The 19,087-nt window shown below is 40.5% G+C and overlaps 1 protein-coding gene across 2 annotated transcripts in view; it reads right to left on the reverse strand.

Moving 5' to 3' along the window:
* Nucleotides 1-1,677: 1,677 nt before the first annotated feature.
* The window catches only part of USP32 (ubiquitin specific peptidase 32), a 124,447-nt gene continuing 107,037 nt past the window's right edge, over nucleotides 1,678-19,087 (reverse strand). For both annotated transcript variants that reach the window (XM_081108781.1, XM_081108780.1), the window contains exons 28-34: nucleotides 18,370-18,456; nucleotides 17,305-17,425; nucleotides 9,647-9,838; nucleotides 7,138-7,426; nucleotides 5,610-6,046; nucleotides 5,056-5,148; nucleotides 1,678-4,062 (exon numbers count right to left, since the gene is read on the reverse strand). In XM_081108781.1, the coding sequence (XP_080964907.1) occupies nucleotides 3,889-4,062; nucleotides 5,056-5,148; nucleotides 5,610-6,046; nucleotides 7,138-7,426; nucleotides 9,647-9,838; nucleotides 17,305-17,425; nucleotides 18,370-18,456 (1,393 nt within the window). In that variant the 3' untranslated portion in view covers nucleotides 1,678-3,888. The remainder of the gene's footprint in view (nucleotides 4,063-5,055; nucleotides 5,149-5,609; nucleotides 6,047-7,137; nucleotides 7,427-9,646; nucleotides 9,839-17,304; nucleotides 17,426-18,369; nucleotides 18,457-19,087) is intronic.

The raw sequence follows: 19,087 nt of genomic DNA on the forward strand, positions 1-19,087 counted from the left end.
GGGACCAAAAAAAAAAAAAAAAAAAAAAAAAAAGGATTGGTAACACTGGGGTCCACATTCCTCTATGGCAACAATTAAGTGGAGCCTTTTCAGTGGTTCTCAATCTTCTGGTCCTTTAAATACAGTTCCTCATGTTGTGGCCTAACCATAAAATTATTTTCGTTGCTACTTCATAACTGTAATTTTGCTACTGTTATGAATCGTAATATCTGATATGCAGGATGGTCTTAGGCGACCCCTGTGAAAGGGTCGTTCAACCTCCAAAGGGGTCTCGACCCACAGGTTGAGAACCACTGCTTTAGATGGATGTGGACTAGAACTCACCAGAGTCCCCGCTAGCCTCCATCCTCATCCATGGCTGGGCCTGCTTCTCTTACACTCTGTTCCCAGCCTGGTCCCTATAGGCCTCTGAGATTGAGGCCCTTCCACTCTTATTTATTATCCTGCTTCTCATTGTTCAGGAAGTTTGGTAAACCTAAAGACAGCCCCCTTTACTTGCTCTGTCTTGTATGGGTCTCTGATCACAGAGGTGTGTGCATTTTTTACTGTAATTTCAATACTAAGAAACCTGCTGGTACATCATTAAGGAAAACTGGGATCTTTGGTCCTTAAACTACACATTCTGGCCCTGGCCTAGTAAAAGTCTGTATTTCATCTTTAAAATAGTTGGGGAAAATATGGCAATTAATCTACTTCAATTCAATGGGGTCTGCCATGAAGGAATCCATAGTGAGCAATGCTGCCAAGGGATGGAGATCCCGTGGGTAAGTGCCACCTCAGCCAGAGAGGCTGGGAGATGGACGCTCCCTCTCACTTTACAAGGCCATTCAGAAATAAGCAATAAATGCTTACCCATCTCCACAAGCTGGTCCTTTCCAAGGCTGCATTTAAAAAGCCAGGGACACAGGATGACACCTTAGAAGATGTGCTTTCTGATGACTTTTTGGATCCCTTTTCTGTTTGTTTCTTTAAACAAGCTACCATTGCTGCTGATTCAACATGTTTCATTCTATAAATTTTTAATGTGTATTCCCATTTTTGGAGAATGTGAGCAGAGAGTTTGGTAGCATCAGTATAGCAAGCAAGTAAAAAAATAAATCTCTGCAAAACAGAGTGAATCTCATGGGGCTAGGACTTCACATTCATTGACAACTTACCAAGAAACGGCACCAGCCATTTATATACTTCATTTACTTAATATAAGCCTGAGAGGTAGGTATTCTAATTTTAAAGGTAAACAAACAGGGGCTGATGTTGAAGGACCCACAGCTCCAAATCTTCCACCCTTCTCAATGCTGCTGAATGCCTCTTTGGAGACCTTCCAGAGACAACCAGGGACATTCCTGGTTTCTCAGCACTACCTGGAAACAGGATCATTTCAAGGCATTATACAAATAAGAGGTCTTACTCTTCTTCACCTTATCCCCAAATCTGCATGAAGCTACTGTAAGACCTCCTTCATCAATTCTCAGTTCACCTGCTGTCTATGCTTCTCCCAACACCCTTCCATATCTTCAAAATAATTTCCTAACAGGAATGTGAGCCAAATTTAAAACAGTGTAGATACCTTGCTCTACCTCCACCACAGTTTCCATTCTTTCAGAGATGAAGTATGTACTCTCTAAGTCAGGTATTATTCAAGTAGGGGAGTTAAAACAAGGTCAAAGAGAGAAAGGCTGAAGGATTGGACTTTTTTTTGGTGTTTACTTATATAGAGGAAAAATAGCACATAAATGCAGCCACAGTATTTAATTTGTTTGGATAATAGTTACAGATAAACAGATACACTCCATATATAATTACCAATACTTTTTTATACAGTTCATATTTCAGTACATCAACACTATTTTATTTACACTCTATGTACATTAACATATTTCTAAAGTCAGTGCATTGTCAACAAGTTTTATACAGTAATTTACAAGGTGAATGTAGTTAATAGTTAATTTAATAAATTTTCCGCTAGTCATGAATTAAAAAAATTAATTACAACCAATATAACAAACATAGATCAAACAACATTAGTAGATTGTGCTACCTGTTTAAATAAAACATCTGTAAGGAAATTATTTAAAATCTTCCATTTTTTTCATGGGACTTGTCCAGGTAGGAATGGGCAGATTTTATATACTGAAAATCATGAAACTATAAAGTATGTATTTTGTCTGACTTCATCCCATTATTCCATTTAGGCCACTGCTTCCAACTTGCAATTATAGTCTCTGAATAGGGTTTAAACTTAGGAAGGCGTTTAAGACAACCTTTCCAACTGCTCTGAGAACTGGATAATAACTAGCCTCAGATATCAGAACATAAATGCTGAATTACTTTGGTACCTACTATTTATGAGGAAGAATGGGAAATGGAATCTGACAATTAATGAGAACCAACTTCCAGGGTCCATATGAATACAAAAAGACTGAAGAAAAAAAAGTGAAATATTTACTTTGAATATATATTTTATAACAACACATGAAAAACGATGCTGCCTGAAATAAATAACATTTACATTTTTGTTCCAGTCTTGAATTATCAGAGGAAAAAATAAAGTGAGCAAAGAAACAAAACTTTTGATGACTACTACTGGGAAATTTAAAAAAAAAAAAAAAAAAAGAGAGAGACAAACCCCCAAAACAAAACAAAACAAAAAAACAAACTGGACATGCAAACAAAATAGAAGTTTACTTTTAAAACCACCAATTTCATTAAAAATACACACTATCAATGTTTGAAAACAGATTGAATCTCATGGGGCTAGGATTTCACATTCATTGACAACTTACCAAGAAACGGGATGTATTTTGTTTTTAAACTGAATATGATGGGGGAAAACACCCCATTCAAGTTAATGTATAGCCCTTATAGCCATCAAATATAAACAAGTCTTGAAAAGTTCATTTGTATGTACTCTCTCCTTTTTAAAGTGCAAAACAAAGAAACAAAGAAAAATAATCACTAATTGTGAAATACCATTTAGCTTTGATGCCATTTCCTTCTCAGAAGCTTTTTGTGCAACACGTGCAAGTGAAGATGGTGCAAATATTGGCAACTGCCCACCACACTCAGCAGCAGGAGTGGAGCACATTTTTGAGGACACGTAAAGTATCCCCCAAAGTAAGATGCCTCTATCTGAGAGGGCCATTTTAGCTGGATTCCCAGGATGCTTTCTTTATAGAGTCTTCCAACCAAGGCCCTGGGTAGAAGGCACACAGCCCTTAAGAGATTCTTAGACTGACTGACTACTATATATGGCTCTGCCACCATGACTGGTTGTGTTTCAAACACAAACACAACAAAAATAAAAAGCAAGAAAAGACATAAAAAGACTGGGAAAATGCTTTAAAAAATAAGTGGAAAAATCTGTGTCCATGCCATAAGAATCCTTTGCACACCTTCATGATCTTGCTTTCTCCATCTTGTCAATATAATGGAATAAAACTTTAGGAAAAAGGAGGTAGCATGTCATGTCGTCCCGAGACAACACTATAACTTTTTGTTTTACTTTGACTCCAAGGAAATTCTTAGTATTTTGTTATAATTATTGGTAAACTCTATACTCACTACCTATTTGTTCACATCTGGACAAGCACAATTTAGTTCTTATTTGGTCCCAGGTGGCTGGTGCCAAACCCTTTTGTTTACAGGCTAATGGTGGACTCTGCCTGAAAGTTCTCTACCAGAGAACTTGTGTGAGATACTTTCAAACAAAACTATTACTACTGTTATGCTAACTGCTATTTTAATTAGGACTGTTATTTGTGCTTCAGGGTCACAGGATAAAAATAACTACCTTTAGTTAGCTTGCCTTTCAGGGACACTTTTGCCAAATGTTAGCTACGGGGAGTCATCTCCCTTACCACCAGACTGTCTAGCAGCCAGAGTGGTAGCTTACTGTAAAACACAGTACTTTTTGTAATCAGACTCAAAGTCTTCATCCATGCTGCTTGTGTCTGCCATCTTTTTGCCATCAACCTTTGGCAGAAATTGTGCATAGTCCATCCCCTTCTGCTCATAGAAAAGAATGTAGGCAGAGTCGGTGTCAATTTCATCAGGGTGAAGTTCCTAAAGGGATAAGAAGAGTCTTTAATAATAAAAAAGCCACCACTCTACTGGCTCTTAATCCTTGCCAGGAAAGTGAAGACCAAGCCTCTTCAATTACTAAACATGTTTGCTTCCAATTAGCTTAACATTTTGGCTGTCTCATACCTGCCCCCAAAATAAGCCTCATTATTTTCAGTGTTTGTTTTAGGGAAAATATTCTGACTACAGACACGTTAAAAAGAATAACCAATACCCCCCCACCCCCATCAAATTCTAATAGCTCAAAAGACAAGAGCTTTTAATCATTAAACAATACTTTTTTCCCCTTACTATTCATGTGTGTTTTCTTTAATGTGTTTTTATTGATTTTTAGAGACAGAGGAAGGGAGAGGAATAGAGAAATAGAAACACTGATTGGCTGTCTCTTGCACGCCCCCTACTGGGTATTGAGCCCACAACAGTGGCACATGACCTGACTGGGAATCAAACTGTGACCCCGATTCATGGGTTGACGCTCAACCACTGGGCCATACCAGCTGGGCAATTACTCATGTTTTCATTCTCTCCTCTGCATATCACTTTTGTTCCTTTAATACTAAAGGCATCTAGCCCTCGCCTGTGTTTCTCAGCCTACGCACCGAAGTGTCACAGGTTTGATGCCCGGTCAAGGACAGGTATCTGAGCTGCAGGTTTGAACCACAGCCCTGGTTGGGGTATGTGTGGGAGGCAATCAATCCGTGTGTGTCTCTCTCACTTCGATGTTTCTCTCTTTCTCTCTCTCCCCACCCCCACTCTCCCTCCTTCCTCTACTCTCTCTAAAAAAAATCAATGGGAAAACATCCTCAGATAAGGATTAACAAAAAAACAAACAAGCAAAAAATACTAAAGGCATCTATATATGGTTTCTAACAGAAATATCTATTCCATTTAGGAGAAAGTCCATTATTTAAACAAATATCCCTGAGAATTGTTGACATTTTTGTTTTCCTTTATTCGAAGATTAGGGATATCTACCTTACAGCTGCTGTCATTGTAACAGTACCACTTGCTGTTTGGGTTTTTGGCATAAGTGACGTAATGGCCCCCGCCCAGAATTCCTGAATGGCACTGTAAAAGAAGAAAGTGGAGGTATGTTAGTAGTTAATAGAACTGGTCAGGGGACACTACTAGGATCTGATCAGGAAAACACTAATCATTTAGGTGGTCAAGAAGGAAAGTTTGGGAATCATCTAACGTTTTTCCAAAAATCAAAATTCAAAAGTCCCAAATCTAAATATTTTGTAGTTGCAATTATTTGTTAGAAAGCAAAAATCCCTTGGGAGCACACAATTGTGAATAACTCAAACCTGTGACTCCAGTAATAATAATTACATGACTATAACCATTTACTCTGTGAGCATCTTGGGTTTTATCTGGAAGGCCAAGATACCTACTGCTAACTTTGTTTATCACCAAGCTCAATGCCTAGGAAATAAGCAAGCACTGAAAAAAATGAATGAATGAATGAATGATGAACAAATCACTGAAAAATGTAGACCATTCTGAAAACCATACAATAAACCACTTACCGAAATTGCATATAGATTATAAATCGGATTAACACGAATATCTTTTCTTTGGTCATCGGTGATGTCTTCTTCACTGTGGTTTTCAAGCTGACCATTGCTGTAGCCATTGCCACAGACACTGCCATATGCCTCATGTTCATAAAGAAATCCATTGGCCAAAGCTACTTCGTGATCCTGAGGGGTAACCAGCTCAGGTTGGCTGCCCCCCAGCATGTGCCCTTGGCTCAAGGCATCAGCCAGCTCACAAACATGCACAGTCCCATTCTCTTTGCTGGCATCCAAGTTCTCCTTACTACTCGTCAGTTTATTTTTGCTGCCAATCTGGGGTAGTCGAAGCCTCCCTTTGCTCCTCCCTAAAGTCCGTGGGCTGCTGTTAGGGCTGCTGTTTTTGCTGGAGGGACAGCTGGCTCCACCTTTTCTTGATGAAGAAGGTGAACCTGTCAAAGGGAGAAGGAAAGATTCATAAAACCCAAATGCCACAAATTAAGCTAGCCACCAGATGGTAACTTTGAAGCCACCTTCACAAGTATACACATAAAGGTATAAAGACTGGGAGTCCTGACTGGCTACTTTTTAGTTCCTATTATGTAGTCAATAAGTTACAGTCTTGTCTTCCTCAATGCCAAGCCCTGAAAATGCAGCAATGTCCTGAAAATGTAAATTACCATGTAGGAACTTAGAAAATAGTAGAAAGGTGATTTAGGTCAGATTCAGTTTAAAACAATATTATTAGACTAAGGCCCCAAGGAGTTTTACAAATGTATTTTCTTCTCTGTCTTGTATGTAAACTTAGATTAAAAATACAATCACTAATTATTAAGCACTTACTATTGCTAAGCATGGTATTGGAAACTCTCTATTATCTTCACCTCTCACAACAAACCTGTAAGGTAGTGAGTCTTAAACTTTTTTGGTCACAGCCCCACCCACTTCCTTATATACCCTTAAAAGTTGCTGATGACCTCTAGAACATTTCTTTTATGGGTTATATCTATCAATATTTACCATTCTAGGAATTAAAATGGAGGAATCTAAAAAATAATATACAAGCACATATTTCACCGATATTAGCACAGCATGCTGGATCTGACTTCACCATACACTTGTGAGAGAATGACAGTGAAAAGGTACATAATATCTTATTATTTTTATGAAAATAGTTCTAACCCTCCAGGCCCTCAGGGACTCTATAGGGGTTCCTGGACCACACTTTGAGAACCTCTGCCGTAAGGGAACAAGAATGACAACTACCATTCATGCTTTACTCCTGACATAAAATCCTCACATTCTGTGAACTTAGTATTATCTCCATTTTCTACATAAAAAATAGATGCAGGGAGGCTATATCTCTTGCTAAAAGTCACATAGTTCAAATCTAGATAGGTCTGATTCTAGATAAGTTTGTTCCATCTCATTAAGCTGTTGCTCTAGAGTGGAAGGGACAGGAAAGCATGCAGTCTACAGGGGTCCTGGGAGAGCTCCCCTCAGGGCGCTATCTGGGTTTCAGGAGGTTCCTAGGCTTCTTCACCTTTCGGGCTACTGATGATGTTTGCGCTGAGCGAGGATGGGCTTTTGCTCAGGTGCACATCCTCTTCCCCAGCGGAGTTCTGGGCATCCATTTTCTTCACCTCTCCTGTCGGAACCCTGGTCTCACAGAATTCATCCCCCTGGGGTGTGAGTGGTTTCCGCTGGCAGAGAGCCGGGTTTCTTGGTACCAAAAAAGCACTAGGGTCAAAACTTTCACGAGGAAATTTAACAATTTTCTGTGACTTTATCCATCGGCCATTTACAAATTGAAATCTTTTAAGATGAATAATCTGGAGAAGAAAAGGTAGAAAACACTAGGGTTAGAGGGTTCCAAAGATACAAAATAGATCTAATACATGTGAATGTTCAAGAATATAGAACATAACATTTTTTCAAAAAAATATATTTTATTATGTAACACAGTTATCAGTAGGGCCACTGCCCTTTAGCTATATGGTTACCATGGTAATCTCCCTAATTTCATATCCTTTGTATATCCAAAACTCTCTTTCCCAATTTCTTCAACATCCTTGGAGCCTATATTTGCATGTATCCCTCTGCTTTCTTTTTTTTTTTTTTTTAATATATTTTATTGGTTTTTTACAGAGAGGAAGGGAGACAGAGAGTTAGAAACATCGATGAGAGAGAAACATCGATCAGCTGCCTCCTGCACACCTCCACTGGGGATTGTGCCTGCAACCCAGGTACATGCCCTTGACCGGAATCGAACCTGGGACCCTTCAGTCCGCAGGCCGATGCTCTATCCACTGAGCCAAACCGGTTTCGGCCCCTATGCTTTCTGAGTTTGAGATCCACACTGAACTGTACCTCTCTCCAATAACATAGAAGAAAAATGGAGTTTTTGAAATAGATGAAATTTACCCAATCTCCGACTGCACATCTCTCCTTTCTCACCATATCCTTTGATGGCTACCAGGTAATCCTGAAGAGCATAAGAATCTCCCTACTTTCTGGCTTGTCTTCTTTTCAAGAGCAATGAATTCCTCCAGTTTCATACAGTGTTATTAAGCTCTGTAATGTGTGCACAGATCTTTGGTGGCTACCTCTACCCTAAATGCTTAACAATTTACTGTTAATATAAAGATAATTCCTTCCTAATGGGGCACACCAGTGTGTGGATATCATAGAAGCCCACCAAGCTCTCAACAAAACATTTTCTCATCATTATTTTATATTTATTTATCTGTAGTCTTCACCTAAGGGTATGTTTTTATTGATTTTTAGAGAGAAAGGGGGAGAGAGGTTGGGGGGGGGAGGGAGGGAGGGAAGGGGGGGAGAGAGAGAGAGAGAGAGAAAGAGAAAGAGAGAGAGAGACATCAATGATGAGACTCATCAACTGGCTTCCTCCTGCATGCCCCACATTGGGGATCAAGCCTGCAACCCATGTATATGTCCCGACTGGGAATCGAACCATGACCTCCTGGTTCACAGGTTGACGCTCAACCACAGAGCTATGCTGGTTGGGCTCATTTTTTAAAGTCCTCAAAAACATAGTTTTTATAAATGCCTTCACTCCAATACATGTCCAAGATATGTTTTATGTGATAGTTATATGAATATATATAATTGTCAGAACTCATCAAACTAGATATTTTAAATCTATGCATTTAATTCTGAGTTAATTATAACTCAATTAAAACAAAACAAAAAAACACTATCCCCCTTCCTACCTACCTGTCCCCAAGCCTGCTCTGGCCTTCTTCTTCCCTTCCCTCAGCTCTTATCCTTGTAGCTAGCTAGCCAAAATTATTAATTACTTGTGAATTCTTCCCTAGTTGTTCTAGATTAATAAAATAAAAACAACCACCTACATTCACAGTTTTAGAGAGTAGTAGGAAAACGTGAATAAAAAAATGCAGATAAGATCTGGTAAAAACACACCACTGCCTTATAGTTACACCTGTTATGATATCCCCACTCTTAAGGAAAAGGCTTTCTTAAATGAATAGGAAAAACTGTCACTTCAAACTCACCTGACAAACAACAGGAGAGTCTCCTAATCCATGAAGGGAGAAGGCAGAAGTAAATAAAATTCAAAAGAACACATAAACCCCCACTGCACATGTATGCTGTGGCCATGTGATCGAGCACAATGGAACCTGAAGCTCCAGGCTCAGCTGCTCTTCTACAATCCACTAACGATGAGCCTAAAGCTTGCTCTCTCCCTAGAGCCAGAAGTGCTTTCATTTTCTTTTGCAGTTCAAATTCAGCAGGTTGTACTTTTGACCCTTCCTATACCTTGTGTGGAATGGCAGTTACTGTTTTATATTACTTTTCTCTCCTTTTTAGTGGTCTGCTCTTTAGGAACAAGAACTAGCAAATACCTGTAGAACAATTAATTTCTGTGTGCAACATAAAAATCTTGCACAGCAAAAGTGTTTTAAGCATTGCTGAGGATTTTATTCTCAAAAATAACAAAAACTATTTGTTCATGACTTTTTTCCTTTTTGCCAGACTCTTGCTCTCCCAGAGGTAGGACTATAACGTACCAGGACTGGGGGAAGCCTCCAGAGATCCAGCTTCTTGGTTGCTAAGCAGTGGGTCTTACACTTGGAACAGTAGTACATCTCATTTTCCCCCAGCTCCTCCTCACTGGTGAAAGCACGGAGACAGTTGTCCAGATTGATGGGCTCAGCTTGTGCTCGCCGACTCTGTTCCACACTCTCATGCTCATCGACAACCTGTAAGTGGAGAGAATAAGAAGAATGGGGGGAGAAGGCGGGTGGGGAAGGGAGCAAGTTTAAAATGGTCACCTTGCTATGCATCATTCTCTATGTGATTCACACTCATTTTATTCTACACGAAGAAAAAGAAAATACAATCCAAACTAAAAGTCTTTGAGCAAATACAGTACCTGTACATTTATTCACAAACATCACATCAATAATATCCTGGACCAAATTTCTATTTATATGACCAAAGCTCTTGAAAAATTTCTGAATGGTTAGAAATGACAAAAACAAACAAGGAATTGCCTATTTATTTTACAATTTTGAAATCCTAAAACAGCTTACATGTGAGCTGGCCTTCAAACCAGGAGTGTTCAGATTAAGTCTTTTAATTTTTTAACTAGAAAGACAGCACATTATTAGTATGTTGCAGGCTTTACAGAGGCTAGGAGAAATAATATCACTGGAAAATAGATGCGAGATCTGAATTAAATAAGAAAGGTAAGAAAAGCTCACCATGAGAATACAACACATCAGAGTGTTAAACCCCATAGGAAACAACTCAGTTACATATTGACACCATGTAACACAAAGTTTTCAGAATACCATGTGTGTCATTATCTATCTCCTGCCTCACAAAGCCTCTTTATCTGAGACTGCAATGAAACAGTAGGCTAAAAAGAGCCGGGTTTTGTTGAGAAGGACACTAATACCTTCCAAACCTCCATGGTTCCATTAACCAACACACTAGGCTTTGGAGCAAGAAGATGGTAAGTATAAGGAGAGACAGCAAAGGGGGTAGGTATGTACCAGTAAGGATGTGTGTTGAAGGTGGTGTGTGATCAGGAGGAGGGAGAGAAGTAGGGGCCTAAAATGCAACAGAAAAGGAGTAATTTTTCTTTCTCCAATACTTGGCTGTCACTTAATAAGCAATTAAGAACTATGGTGGGTGAGGCATGGTGTGAGGACTATGAAAGCTACTGCGAGACTTCACACAGGGACCTTTTTATTCCAGGGTGGAGTTTGGAATACAAGTCGAAAACTGAATGCCTCTCTTTCTGGCAAAGGTCACACACATGTTCATCACTCCAGTTATTAAACCTCCCTTCCAAAGGTGAATTGGTTCTCTTTGCCTGAGGCAATTTCTCTCAGGTTTCCCTTCCTAAACTGACAATGGGAGCAGTGGGCTCCCTAAATTACAAGCAGGCACATCTCAACACATGCAGTTTACAACAGTTTTTCAGGGGTGACTTTTTTCCTAAACGAGAGGATGGCTGAATTACAGGCTGCCAAATACTTCTATAAACTATCAAGGTTGACCCTGGTGAGGTTGAGACGGCCCCTGTGAGGCTGGGATGGCCCCTGTGAGGCTGAGACGGCCCCTGCGAGGCTGCGATGGCCCCTGGGAAGCTGAGAAAAATACCACATGATCGCACTCATTTATAGATAATAAAGACCAATATAAACTGATGAACAAAAATAGATACAGAGGCAGAGCAGCATTGAACAGACTGTCAAACTACAGTGGGAAGCCTGGGGAGGGTTGGGGGGGGGGGGGCAAGAGATCAACTGAAGGACTTGTATGCATGCATATAAAAATAACCAATGGCCGAAACCGGTTTGGCTCAGTGGATGGAGCGTCGGCCTGCGGACTGAGGGGTCCCGGGTTTGGTTCCGGTCAAGGGCATGTGCCTGGGTTGCGGGCACGTCCCCAGTGGGAGATGTGCAGGAGGCGGCTGATCGATGTTTCTCTCCCATCGATGTTTCTAACTCTCTATCTCTCTCCCTTCCTCTCTGTAAAAAATCAATAAAATATATTAAAAAAAAAAATAACCAATGGACACAAGACACTGGGGGGTAGGAGAGGCTGGGGGAATGTCAAGGGGGGTAAAAAAGGAGACATGTGTAATACTCTTTGTAATACTTTAAGAAATAAAACAAAATTAAAAAAAAACAAACAAGAAAAAGAAATATCAAGGTTGAGGTTGACCATGCAATTAAGGGTTTTAGCATTGTAACACCATCCATTTCAAAAGAATTCATTTAAAAAAGGGAACTTGAGGAAAATCCTTTCTTCCAGAAAGGAAAATATAGCTTGACCTGGGCAGTGATTTCTTTTCTGATACTAATAACTCTTATCAACTTTAGAGCTGTTCACATCTCAGGGAAAAACTGACATTCTTCTAAAAAACAAACAAACAAAAAAACAAACAAACAAAAAATCCCATAACAAACAAATCCCCTAACAAATAAAAAATCCCATACTGAATTATGGCTGTTGGAATCAGAGTAGGAAAAGAGGTGTATCAAATACAGTAGTGTCTCTTTTCTTATAACAAGTTAAACATTATCTCTATCAAGGATGCTTTATGGCCAACCACAAATTACAGTAAGTTAGTAAAGAATGTTGACTTTTATTGACTGTATTTTCTATGGAACACCTAGGCTGCAGAATTAGATGGAAACAGGGAGAAAGACCAATAAAAAAACATATTTGTGGACTGACAATAATTTTTATTTATCAACAAAATTTCCCTAAATCACAGAGATTCCCTTCCTTTACTTCTTGAGATCCATTGACAGATTCTCTACTATTATTCAAATAGTCTAAATTACTATTGGCACCCTCTTCCTTTTTTTTCTAAGTTGCTTGAAAACTCATCCTTAACACAAAACATAAGGAATAAAATAACAGTGTTCATACATGATAAAACTACTAAAGGCCTGGTACATGAATTCGTTCACAGCTGGGGTTTGGTGGGCTGCCCTGATTGGGGCCGATTGGGCGGGCCAGTGGGGGGCAGGAAGGGGTGGGAGGGGAGGAGACTCGGGTGGTTGGCCAGCCGGCCCCACCCCCTGCTCCAACTCCCAGCAGAGGGGACAATTTGCATATTAGCCTTTTATTATATAGGATTAGAAAAGAGGGAGCTCTAAGAAATTACCTAAGTTTAATTTTCTATTAAGAAATGTGAGGTCTGAACGGAGAGAGGAAAAATAAAACAAAACAGCCCTAACCAGTTTGGCTCAGTGGATAGAGCGTCGGCCTGCAGACTCAAGGGTCCCAGGTTTGATTCCAGTCAAGGGCATGTACCTTGGTTGCAGGCACATCCCCAGTAGGGAGTGTGCAGGAGGCAGCTGATCAATGTTTCTCTCTCATCGATGTTTCTAACTCTCTATCCCTCTCCCTTCCTCCCTGTAAAAAAATCAATAAAATAAAAATAAAACAAATAAAACAAAACAATTTCCTCTCTACTTTTTTTCTGAAAACATTCACATAGAAATTTTGGAAAGCAGAGGAGAATGTAGAAAGGCAGAAAACCTTTTTATTCTTAATACAAAGACAAACATGTCAAAATATTGGCAGATTTTCTTTTGTCCTTTTCCTAAATAGTATTTTTTCATATTTAAGAGATTTTTCAGTATATGCAACTTTCTACTTTGCTTTTAAAAAAAACAACATATCATAAGTATCTTCCCATATATGCCAGCAAAAACTCCTGGTAATCATCATTTTCAATAACTGTATAAAATTTTATCTAATTACTATACCATGCTTTACTTAATCATTCCTCTAATGTGGGACAAATATAAGTTGTTTCTAATTTTTTACTATACTAAAAAATGCCATGATGAAGGTTTATCAGCAAATTACAGAGTATTTTCCTAGGCTAAATCTCTAGAAGGGAAATCACTGGAATAAAAAGTATAAAAGATATGAGGCCCTGGCTGTGTAGCTCAGTTGGTCAGATCATCCCAATATACCAAGGTTGCAGGTTTGATCTCCAGTCAAGGCACCTCAATGTTTCTTTTCTCTGTTTCAAATCAATCCATCAATAAAAATTTAAAAAATAAAAAGTATAAAACATGTGGGCAATAATCTCAATTTAAAACCATGGTATCTTCCTTTATCTATGTGACTCTCCAAGCACACACAGACACCACATGTGGGAAGATATATTACGTAGGGAAAAAATGAGTCATGTGGCCCCTCTCTCTAACAAGGCAAAATATCTCAATTGTAATTTGGTTTCCATGGTGTCCTAAGAGCATCCCTGGAAGTGAAAACAGGGTGAGATTGAACAGGTCACTTAGGCTTTTTTTTCTATAAGCAGAATATCCTCCAGAGCTTTTCAAATTGACACTCAGCTTGTTAAAAAACAGAGATTTTCAGAGCCAAATCACTTTTCATCTTTGACAGGAGTGTCTTGTCACAATAATGTCCTGTCAGATTTTGTGCTGACAAAGATTCAGGAATCTTCATCATTTGCTAAAATTTTTCCTCTTCAAAGGAAGCATGGCTGAGATTATTGAGTTACCTTGCTACAGTGAGCATGATCTACCAGATCAACTTCTCAACTTCCTTTAGCTCAACAATCTTTCATTGGGCAAGTATCCACAAGTTATATACTTCCGTGGCTAGTGAGAGCTGCCAGGAGCCTCAGGGTGTGTGGGGACATATTGAGGGATCCAAATAGGGAACTAGGTCTGGAATTGGTAGTTTCCTCATTCTTCAATAGCACAAAAAGACAGAAAAGTCAGTTATCATTACTCACCTATCTAAAGGGAACACTCTAACAGTAAAGGAAATTTCCATCAAGAGCTACATAAATGCAAAAGCCACTACAATTCTTCATGTAACTAAGAAACTCCTTTGATTCTATTGCTTTTTTTTCCCTCTCCATCAGATTCTTCTTATCTCTACCCATAAGCTACGTACTCAATTGACCCTTTTTTTTGTTTTGTTTTGTTTTTGGTGCTCTTGACTAGAATCGAACCCGGGACCCTTCAGTCTGTAGGCTGATGCTCTATCCACTGAGCCAAACCAATCAGGGCTCCACTGACCCTTCAAATAGCATTTGACAAACATATTTGGGTATGGAGTTCATATTCTTTTTTTAAAAATTAATTTCAGAGAGGAAGGGAGAGGGAGAGATAGAAACATCAGTGATGAGAGAGAATCACTGACCAGCTGCCTCCTGCACACCCCCTACTGGGGATTGAGCTGCAACCCAGGCATGTGTGCCCTTGACCAGAATCGAGCCTGGGATCCTTCAGTTGGCAGGCCGACGCTCTATCCACTGAGCCAAACTGGCTAGGGCAATATTCTTTTTATTTTTAATTCCATTTATTTGTTTGTTTGTTTTAGTATTCTTTTTGGAAGTAACATTTTCAAAATTTAAAAATTGCTCTAGCCAGAGAGTGGCAGTAGAGGAATCCCAAGGTAAAAGCCATTGAGATGTAATTTTAGTTGTCCAGCACTGAAACATTCAATATTTTTTCTAATTTTCTATTCACTATACCCATTAAAGGTAGCAGCTACAGCCCTGGAATGCATGTGAGCTAAGTAATTTTGGTTATCAAACGCTGCAGTTTCAATAATCTACACTAATAAAAGACAAAGATGCTAATTGACTGTACCTTCACTATGCCATAAGCCAGGCCCACCAGCCAATCAGAGCGACTTTATGCAAATTAACCCAACCAAGATGGCGCCGGCAGCCAGGAAGCTGGAGCAAGCAGGAGGCTTGATTGCACAGGCGATGGAGGAAGCCAAGCTTCCTGCCTGCCCTGAGCCGGCTATGGCCTCCCCTCATAGCAACAAAGTTTCAATTATAGAAGACAAATAAATCCCAGATACCTGCTTCCACCCAGCCTTCACTGGGACCTTGGGTGGCTGGGGGTTGTGGCCAGCCTGCAAAGAGCCATCAGCCCCTCACCCAGGCTGGCCACACCCTTATGGGGTGAAGGTTCCGGCTGGGAGGCTTGGCCAACCTGCAAACGGCCATCAGCCCTTCACCTAGGCTAGCCACACCCTCATGGGATGAGGGTCCCCACTGGGGGGCTTAGCCAGCCTGAAAACGGCCCTCAGTCCCTCACCCAGACTGGCCAGGCACCCCAGCAGGACCCCCCACCCTGAAGGGGCTGTGGCCAGCCTGCAAACAGCCATCAGCCCCTCACCCAGGCTGGCCAGGCTCCCCAGAAGGGACCCCCACCTTGAAGGGGCTGTGGCCAGCCTGAAAACAGCCATCATCCACTCACCAGGCTGGCCACACACTCATGGGGTGATGGTCCCCGCTGGGGGGCTTGGCCAGCCTACAAACTGCCATCAGCCACTCACCCAGACTGGCCAGACACCCGAGAAGGACTCCCCCGCCCTGAAAATGGCCCTTAGCCCCTCAAAGAGGCTGGCCAGGCACTCCTATATAATAAAAGGGTAATATGTAAATTAACCCTAACAGCAGAATGACTGGGAATGACTGGTCACTATGACACACACTGACCACCAGGGGGCAGATGCTCAATGCAGGAGCTGCCCCCTGGTAGTCAGTGCACTCCCACAGGGGGAGCTCTGCTCAGCCAAAAGCCAGGCTGACGGCTGCCAGTACAGCAGTGGTGGTGGGAGCCTCTCCCGCCTCCTCAGTAGCGCTAAGGATGTCTGACTGCAGCTTAGGCCTGCTCCCTGCTGGCAAGTGGACATCCTCCTAGGGCTCCTGGGCTGCCAGAGGGATGTCTGACTGCCAGCTTAGGCCCAATCCCCCCCCCAGGGAGCGGGCCTAAGCCAGCAGGTGGTCATCCCCCGAGGGGTCCCAGACTGCGAGAGGGCACAGGCCAGGCTGAGGGACCCCCCCCCCCCCGCCACCGAGTACATAAATTTTTGTGCACTGGGCCTCTAGTAATTAATAAACAGGCAGTGAGATATTTACTGATTGGTATGTCATGGCTAGAGAATATAACTTCTTAATTACACCTAAAATCTTGTTACAAGATTTACTTATTAGTATTTTTTAACTTTAAAGTTCTAATATAGTCCTGGCCGGTGTCGCTCAGTTTGTTGGAGCATCGTTTCATACACCAAAAGGTGGTGGGCTCAATTCCCAGTCAGGGCATATACCCAGTTTGTGGGGTTTTTTTTGTTTGTTTGTCTTTTTAAATATATTTTATTGATTTTTTTACAGAGAGGAAGGGAGAGGGATAGAGAGTTAGAAACATCGATGAGAGAGAAAGATGAGAGAGAAACATCGATCAGCTGCCTCCTGCACACCCCCTACTGGGGATGTGCCTGCAACCAAGGTATATACCCTTGACTGGAATTGAACCTGGGACCCTTCAGTCCCCAGGCCAATGCTCTATCCAGTGAGCCAAACCAGCTAGGGCCCCAGCTTGTGGGTTTGATCCCCAGTTGGGGCTCATTCAGGAGGCAGCTAATTGATGTTTCTCTCTTTTTCTCTTTCCCATCCAAAATCTGAAACCAGTAAAGGAAAATTTTTTTAATAAAGCTCCAATACAATTATCTCTAGAAGTGGGAAGACAGAAACATCCTTGTAATCATGTCAATATATGAAGTGCCACAGAGAATGCCAATGAATGTTTTTCTGGCTGTACTTAAATTGTCTACAACAGAAATGGTATAATATAGTTAAACCACGACAAATTTTACATATAAAAACCACCACCTTGGGATGGCACTGGGTACTTACCCTTTCCTGTGATGTTTGATAGCGGAGGTGAAGAGCCGTGGGGTCCCAATCTACAGCAATATAGGCATTTCCAATGAAAGCTTTGTCTTCCCCACAATCTATTTTACAGCCTCTGCAAAATCTAAAGGCAGAAAAAAGATATACCAAGAAAGGAATATTTATGAAGGAATCAAATTTTTCTTCTGATGAAGAATATTTCATCAGAAATATTCTTCTGATGAAGAATATTTCATCAGAAATATTCTTCTCCCTTTCTACATTCCTTCTTGGGTTCACAGTTTGTCCTGGGCTTCTTACTCCAAACTAATAAATGCACGAATATATATTAATCATTATTAGTATTTCAGGGAATCATGCTTATCACTTTTCAAGTCTTTGGCTTTTCAAAGTACTTGATAACCATTTATTAATTCATATAAACTATACGAACTTTGTAGCAAAGAAGTACTATGGGAATTGGATATTTGAGAGAGTACACCACTAAAGGCACTCTAAATTCAGTTATTTAATGTTCTGAGGATAATTTATCTGGTATAACAATGCCCAATTTCCTTGTTTGTAAAGTGGGACATTAAATAAATGTATATAAAAATGTATGGAGTGGGGGAGGGACCATGACAAAGCCATGGTTCCAATGCCTATTGTAAACTCAGTTTGGTAAGTCTATTACAGTTTTCTGAAGGCTGACTTCAGTATTCAAGCATTTTCCAACCTGGAGTAATACTGGTCAATCTTCTAAAAACTAAAACAGACTTGCAGCAAAGTCTAGTATGTAGACTATGTTCTACTGGGCTCAGAATTGCTATATTAATTTCTAATTAATGAGCAGAAGGCATAGAATAATGAATGTTGATCATAAACTATGAATTTGATGCAAGTATAGAGTTTAAAAAATCAGATTTCTCAAGAGTAAAACTTATACAGACTTCACAAGGAAGAGATGAATGAACAATTCCCAAGTTTATTTCAACTTCTCAGTCTAAAACTGAGAAATCTTATTATAAAGGTATAATATCTGGAGCTACAATTCTACTAAAATTTTTCTTTTGCAGAAGGTTACTTTACCTATACCATGGGCACCAAGCACAGGAGTTCCCATCTTTCTGCACAACTCGTAGAGTGAATGGATATTGATAGCCCATACTGTCATCACTGAAACAGAACATAAACCAAAGAGTGTAAGAAACATTTCTGATTTGAGTTCTCAACTCCTTTTCATCTTCCCATGAAATAATCCTCGGAAGGGGCATCTGTCATAGTAGCATGCTCACATTTACAGCTTCATGCTGCTTATCCTAACCCATTAGCTGGGCCCTGTACCACCCACACACAGGGCTCCCATGCTGTATCCCTGCTTACAGAAGTGTAGACATACTAGACTGCCAGAAGTCTCTGAGAGAGTCCATGTGGAAGGATAAGCTAATCAAATGCCAATTATCCTTCAGCCCTAATCCTATAAGAAGACTTAATTCACATTAGACTAAAATAATTAGATCTTTCCATGGCAAGAATATTGACATACCACAGAAGGCTGAAAGGTCATGTTTTTTGTTTGTTGTTTTTAGAAAGAGTGAAAGGAGGAGTGGAGGGGAGGGAGAGAGAGAGAAAAAACGATGTGAGAGAGACACATTGATTGGTTGCCTCCCACATTCACCCCACTCAGAGCCAGGGATCAAACGGCAACCCAAGTAAGTGTCCTTGACCAGGAATCAAACCCTCCACCCTACAACCAGAGGACCAATGCTCTAACCACTGAGAAAATTGGCCAGGGCTCATAATGGTT

Source organism: Myotis nattereri, assembly GCF_964212035.1.
Source record: "Myotis nattereri genome assembly, chromosome: 16".
NCBI lineage: Eukaryota > Metazoa > Chordata > Mammalia > Chiroptera > Vespertilionidae > Myotis > Myotis nattereri.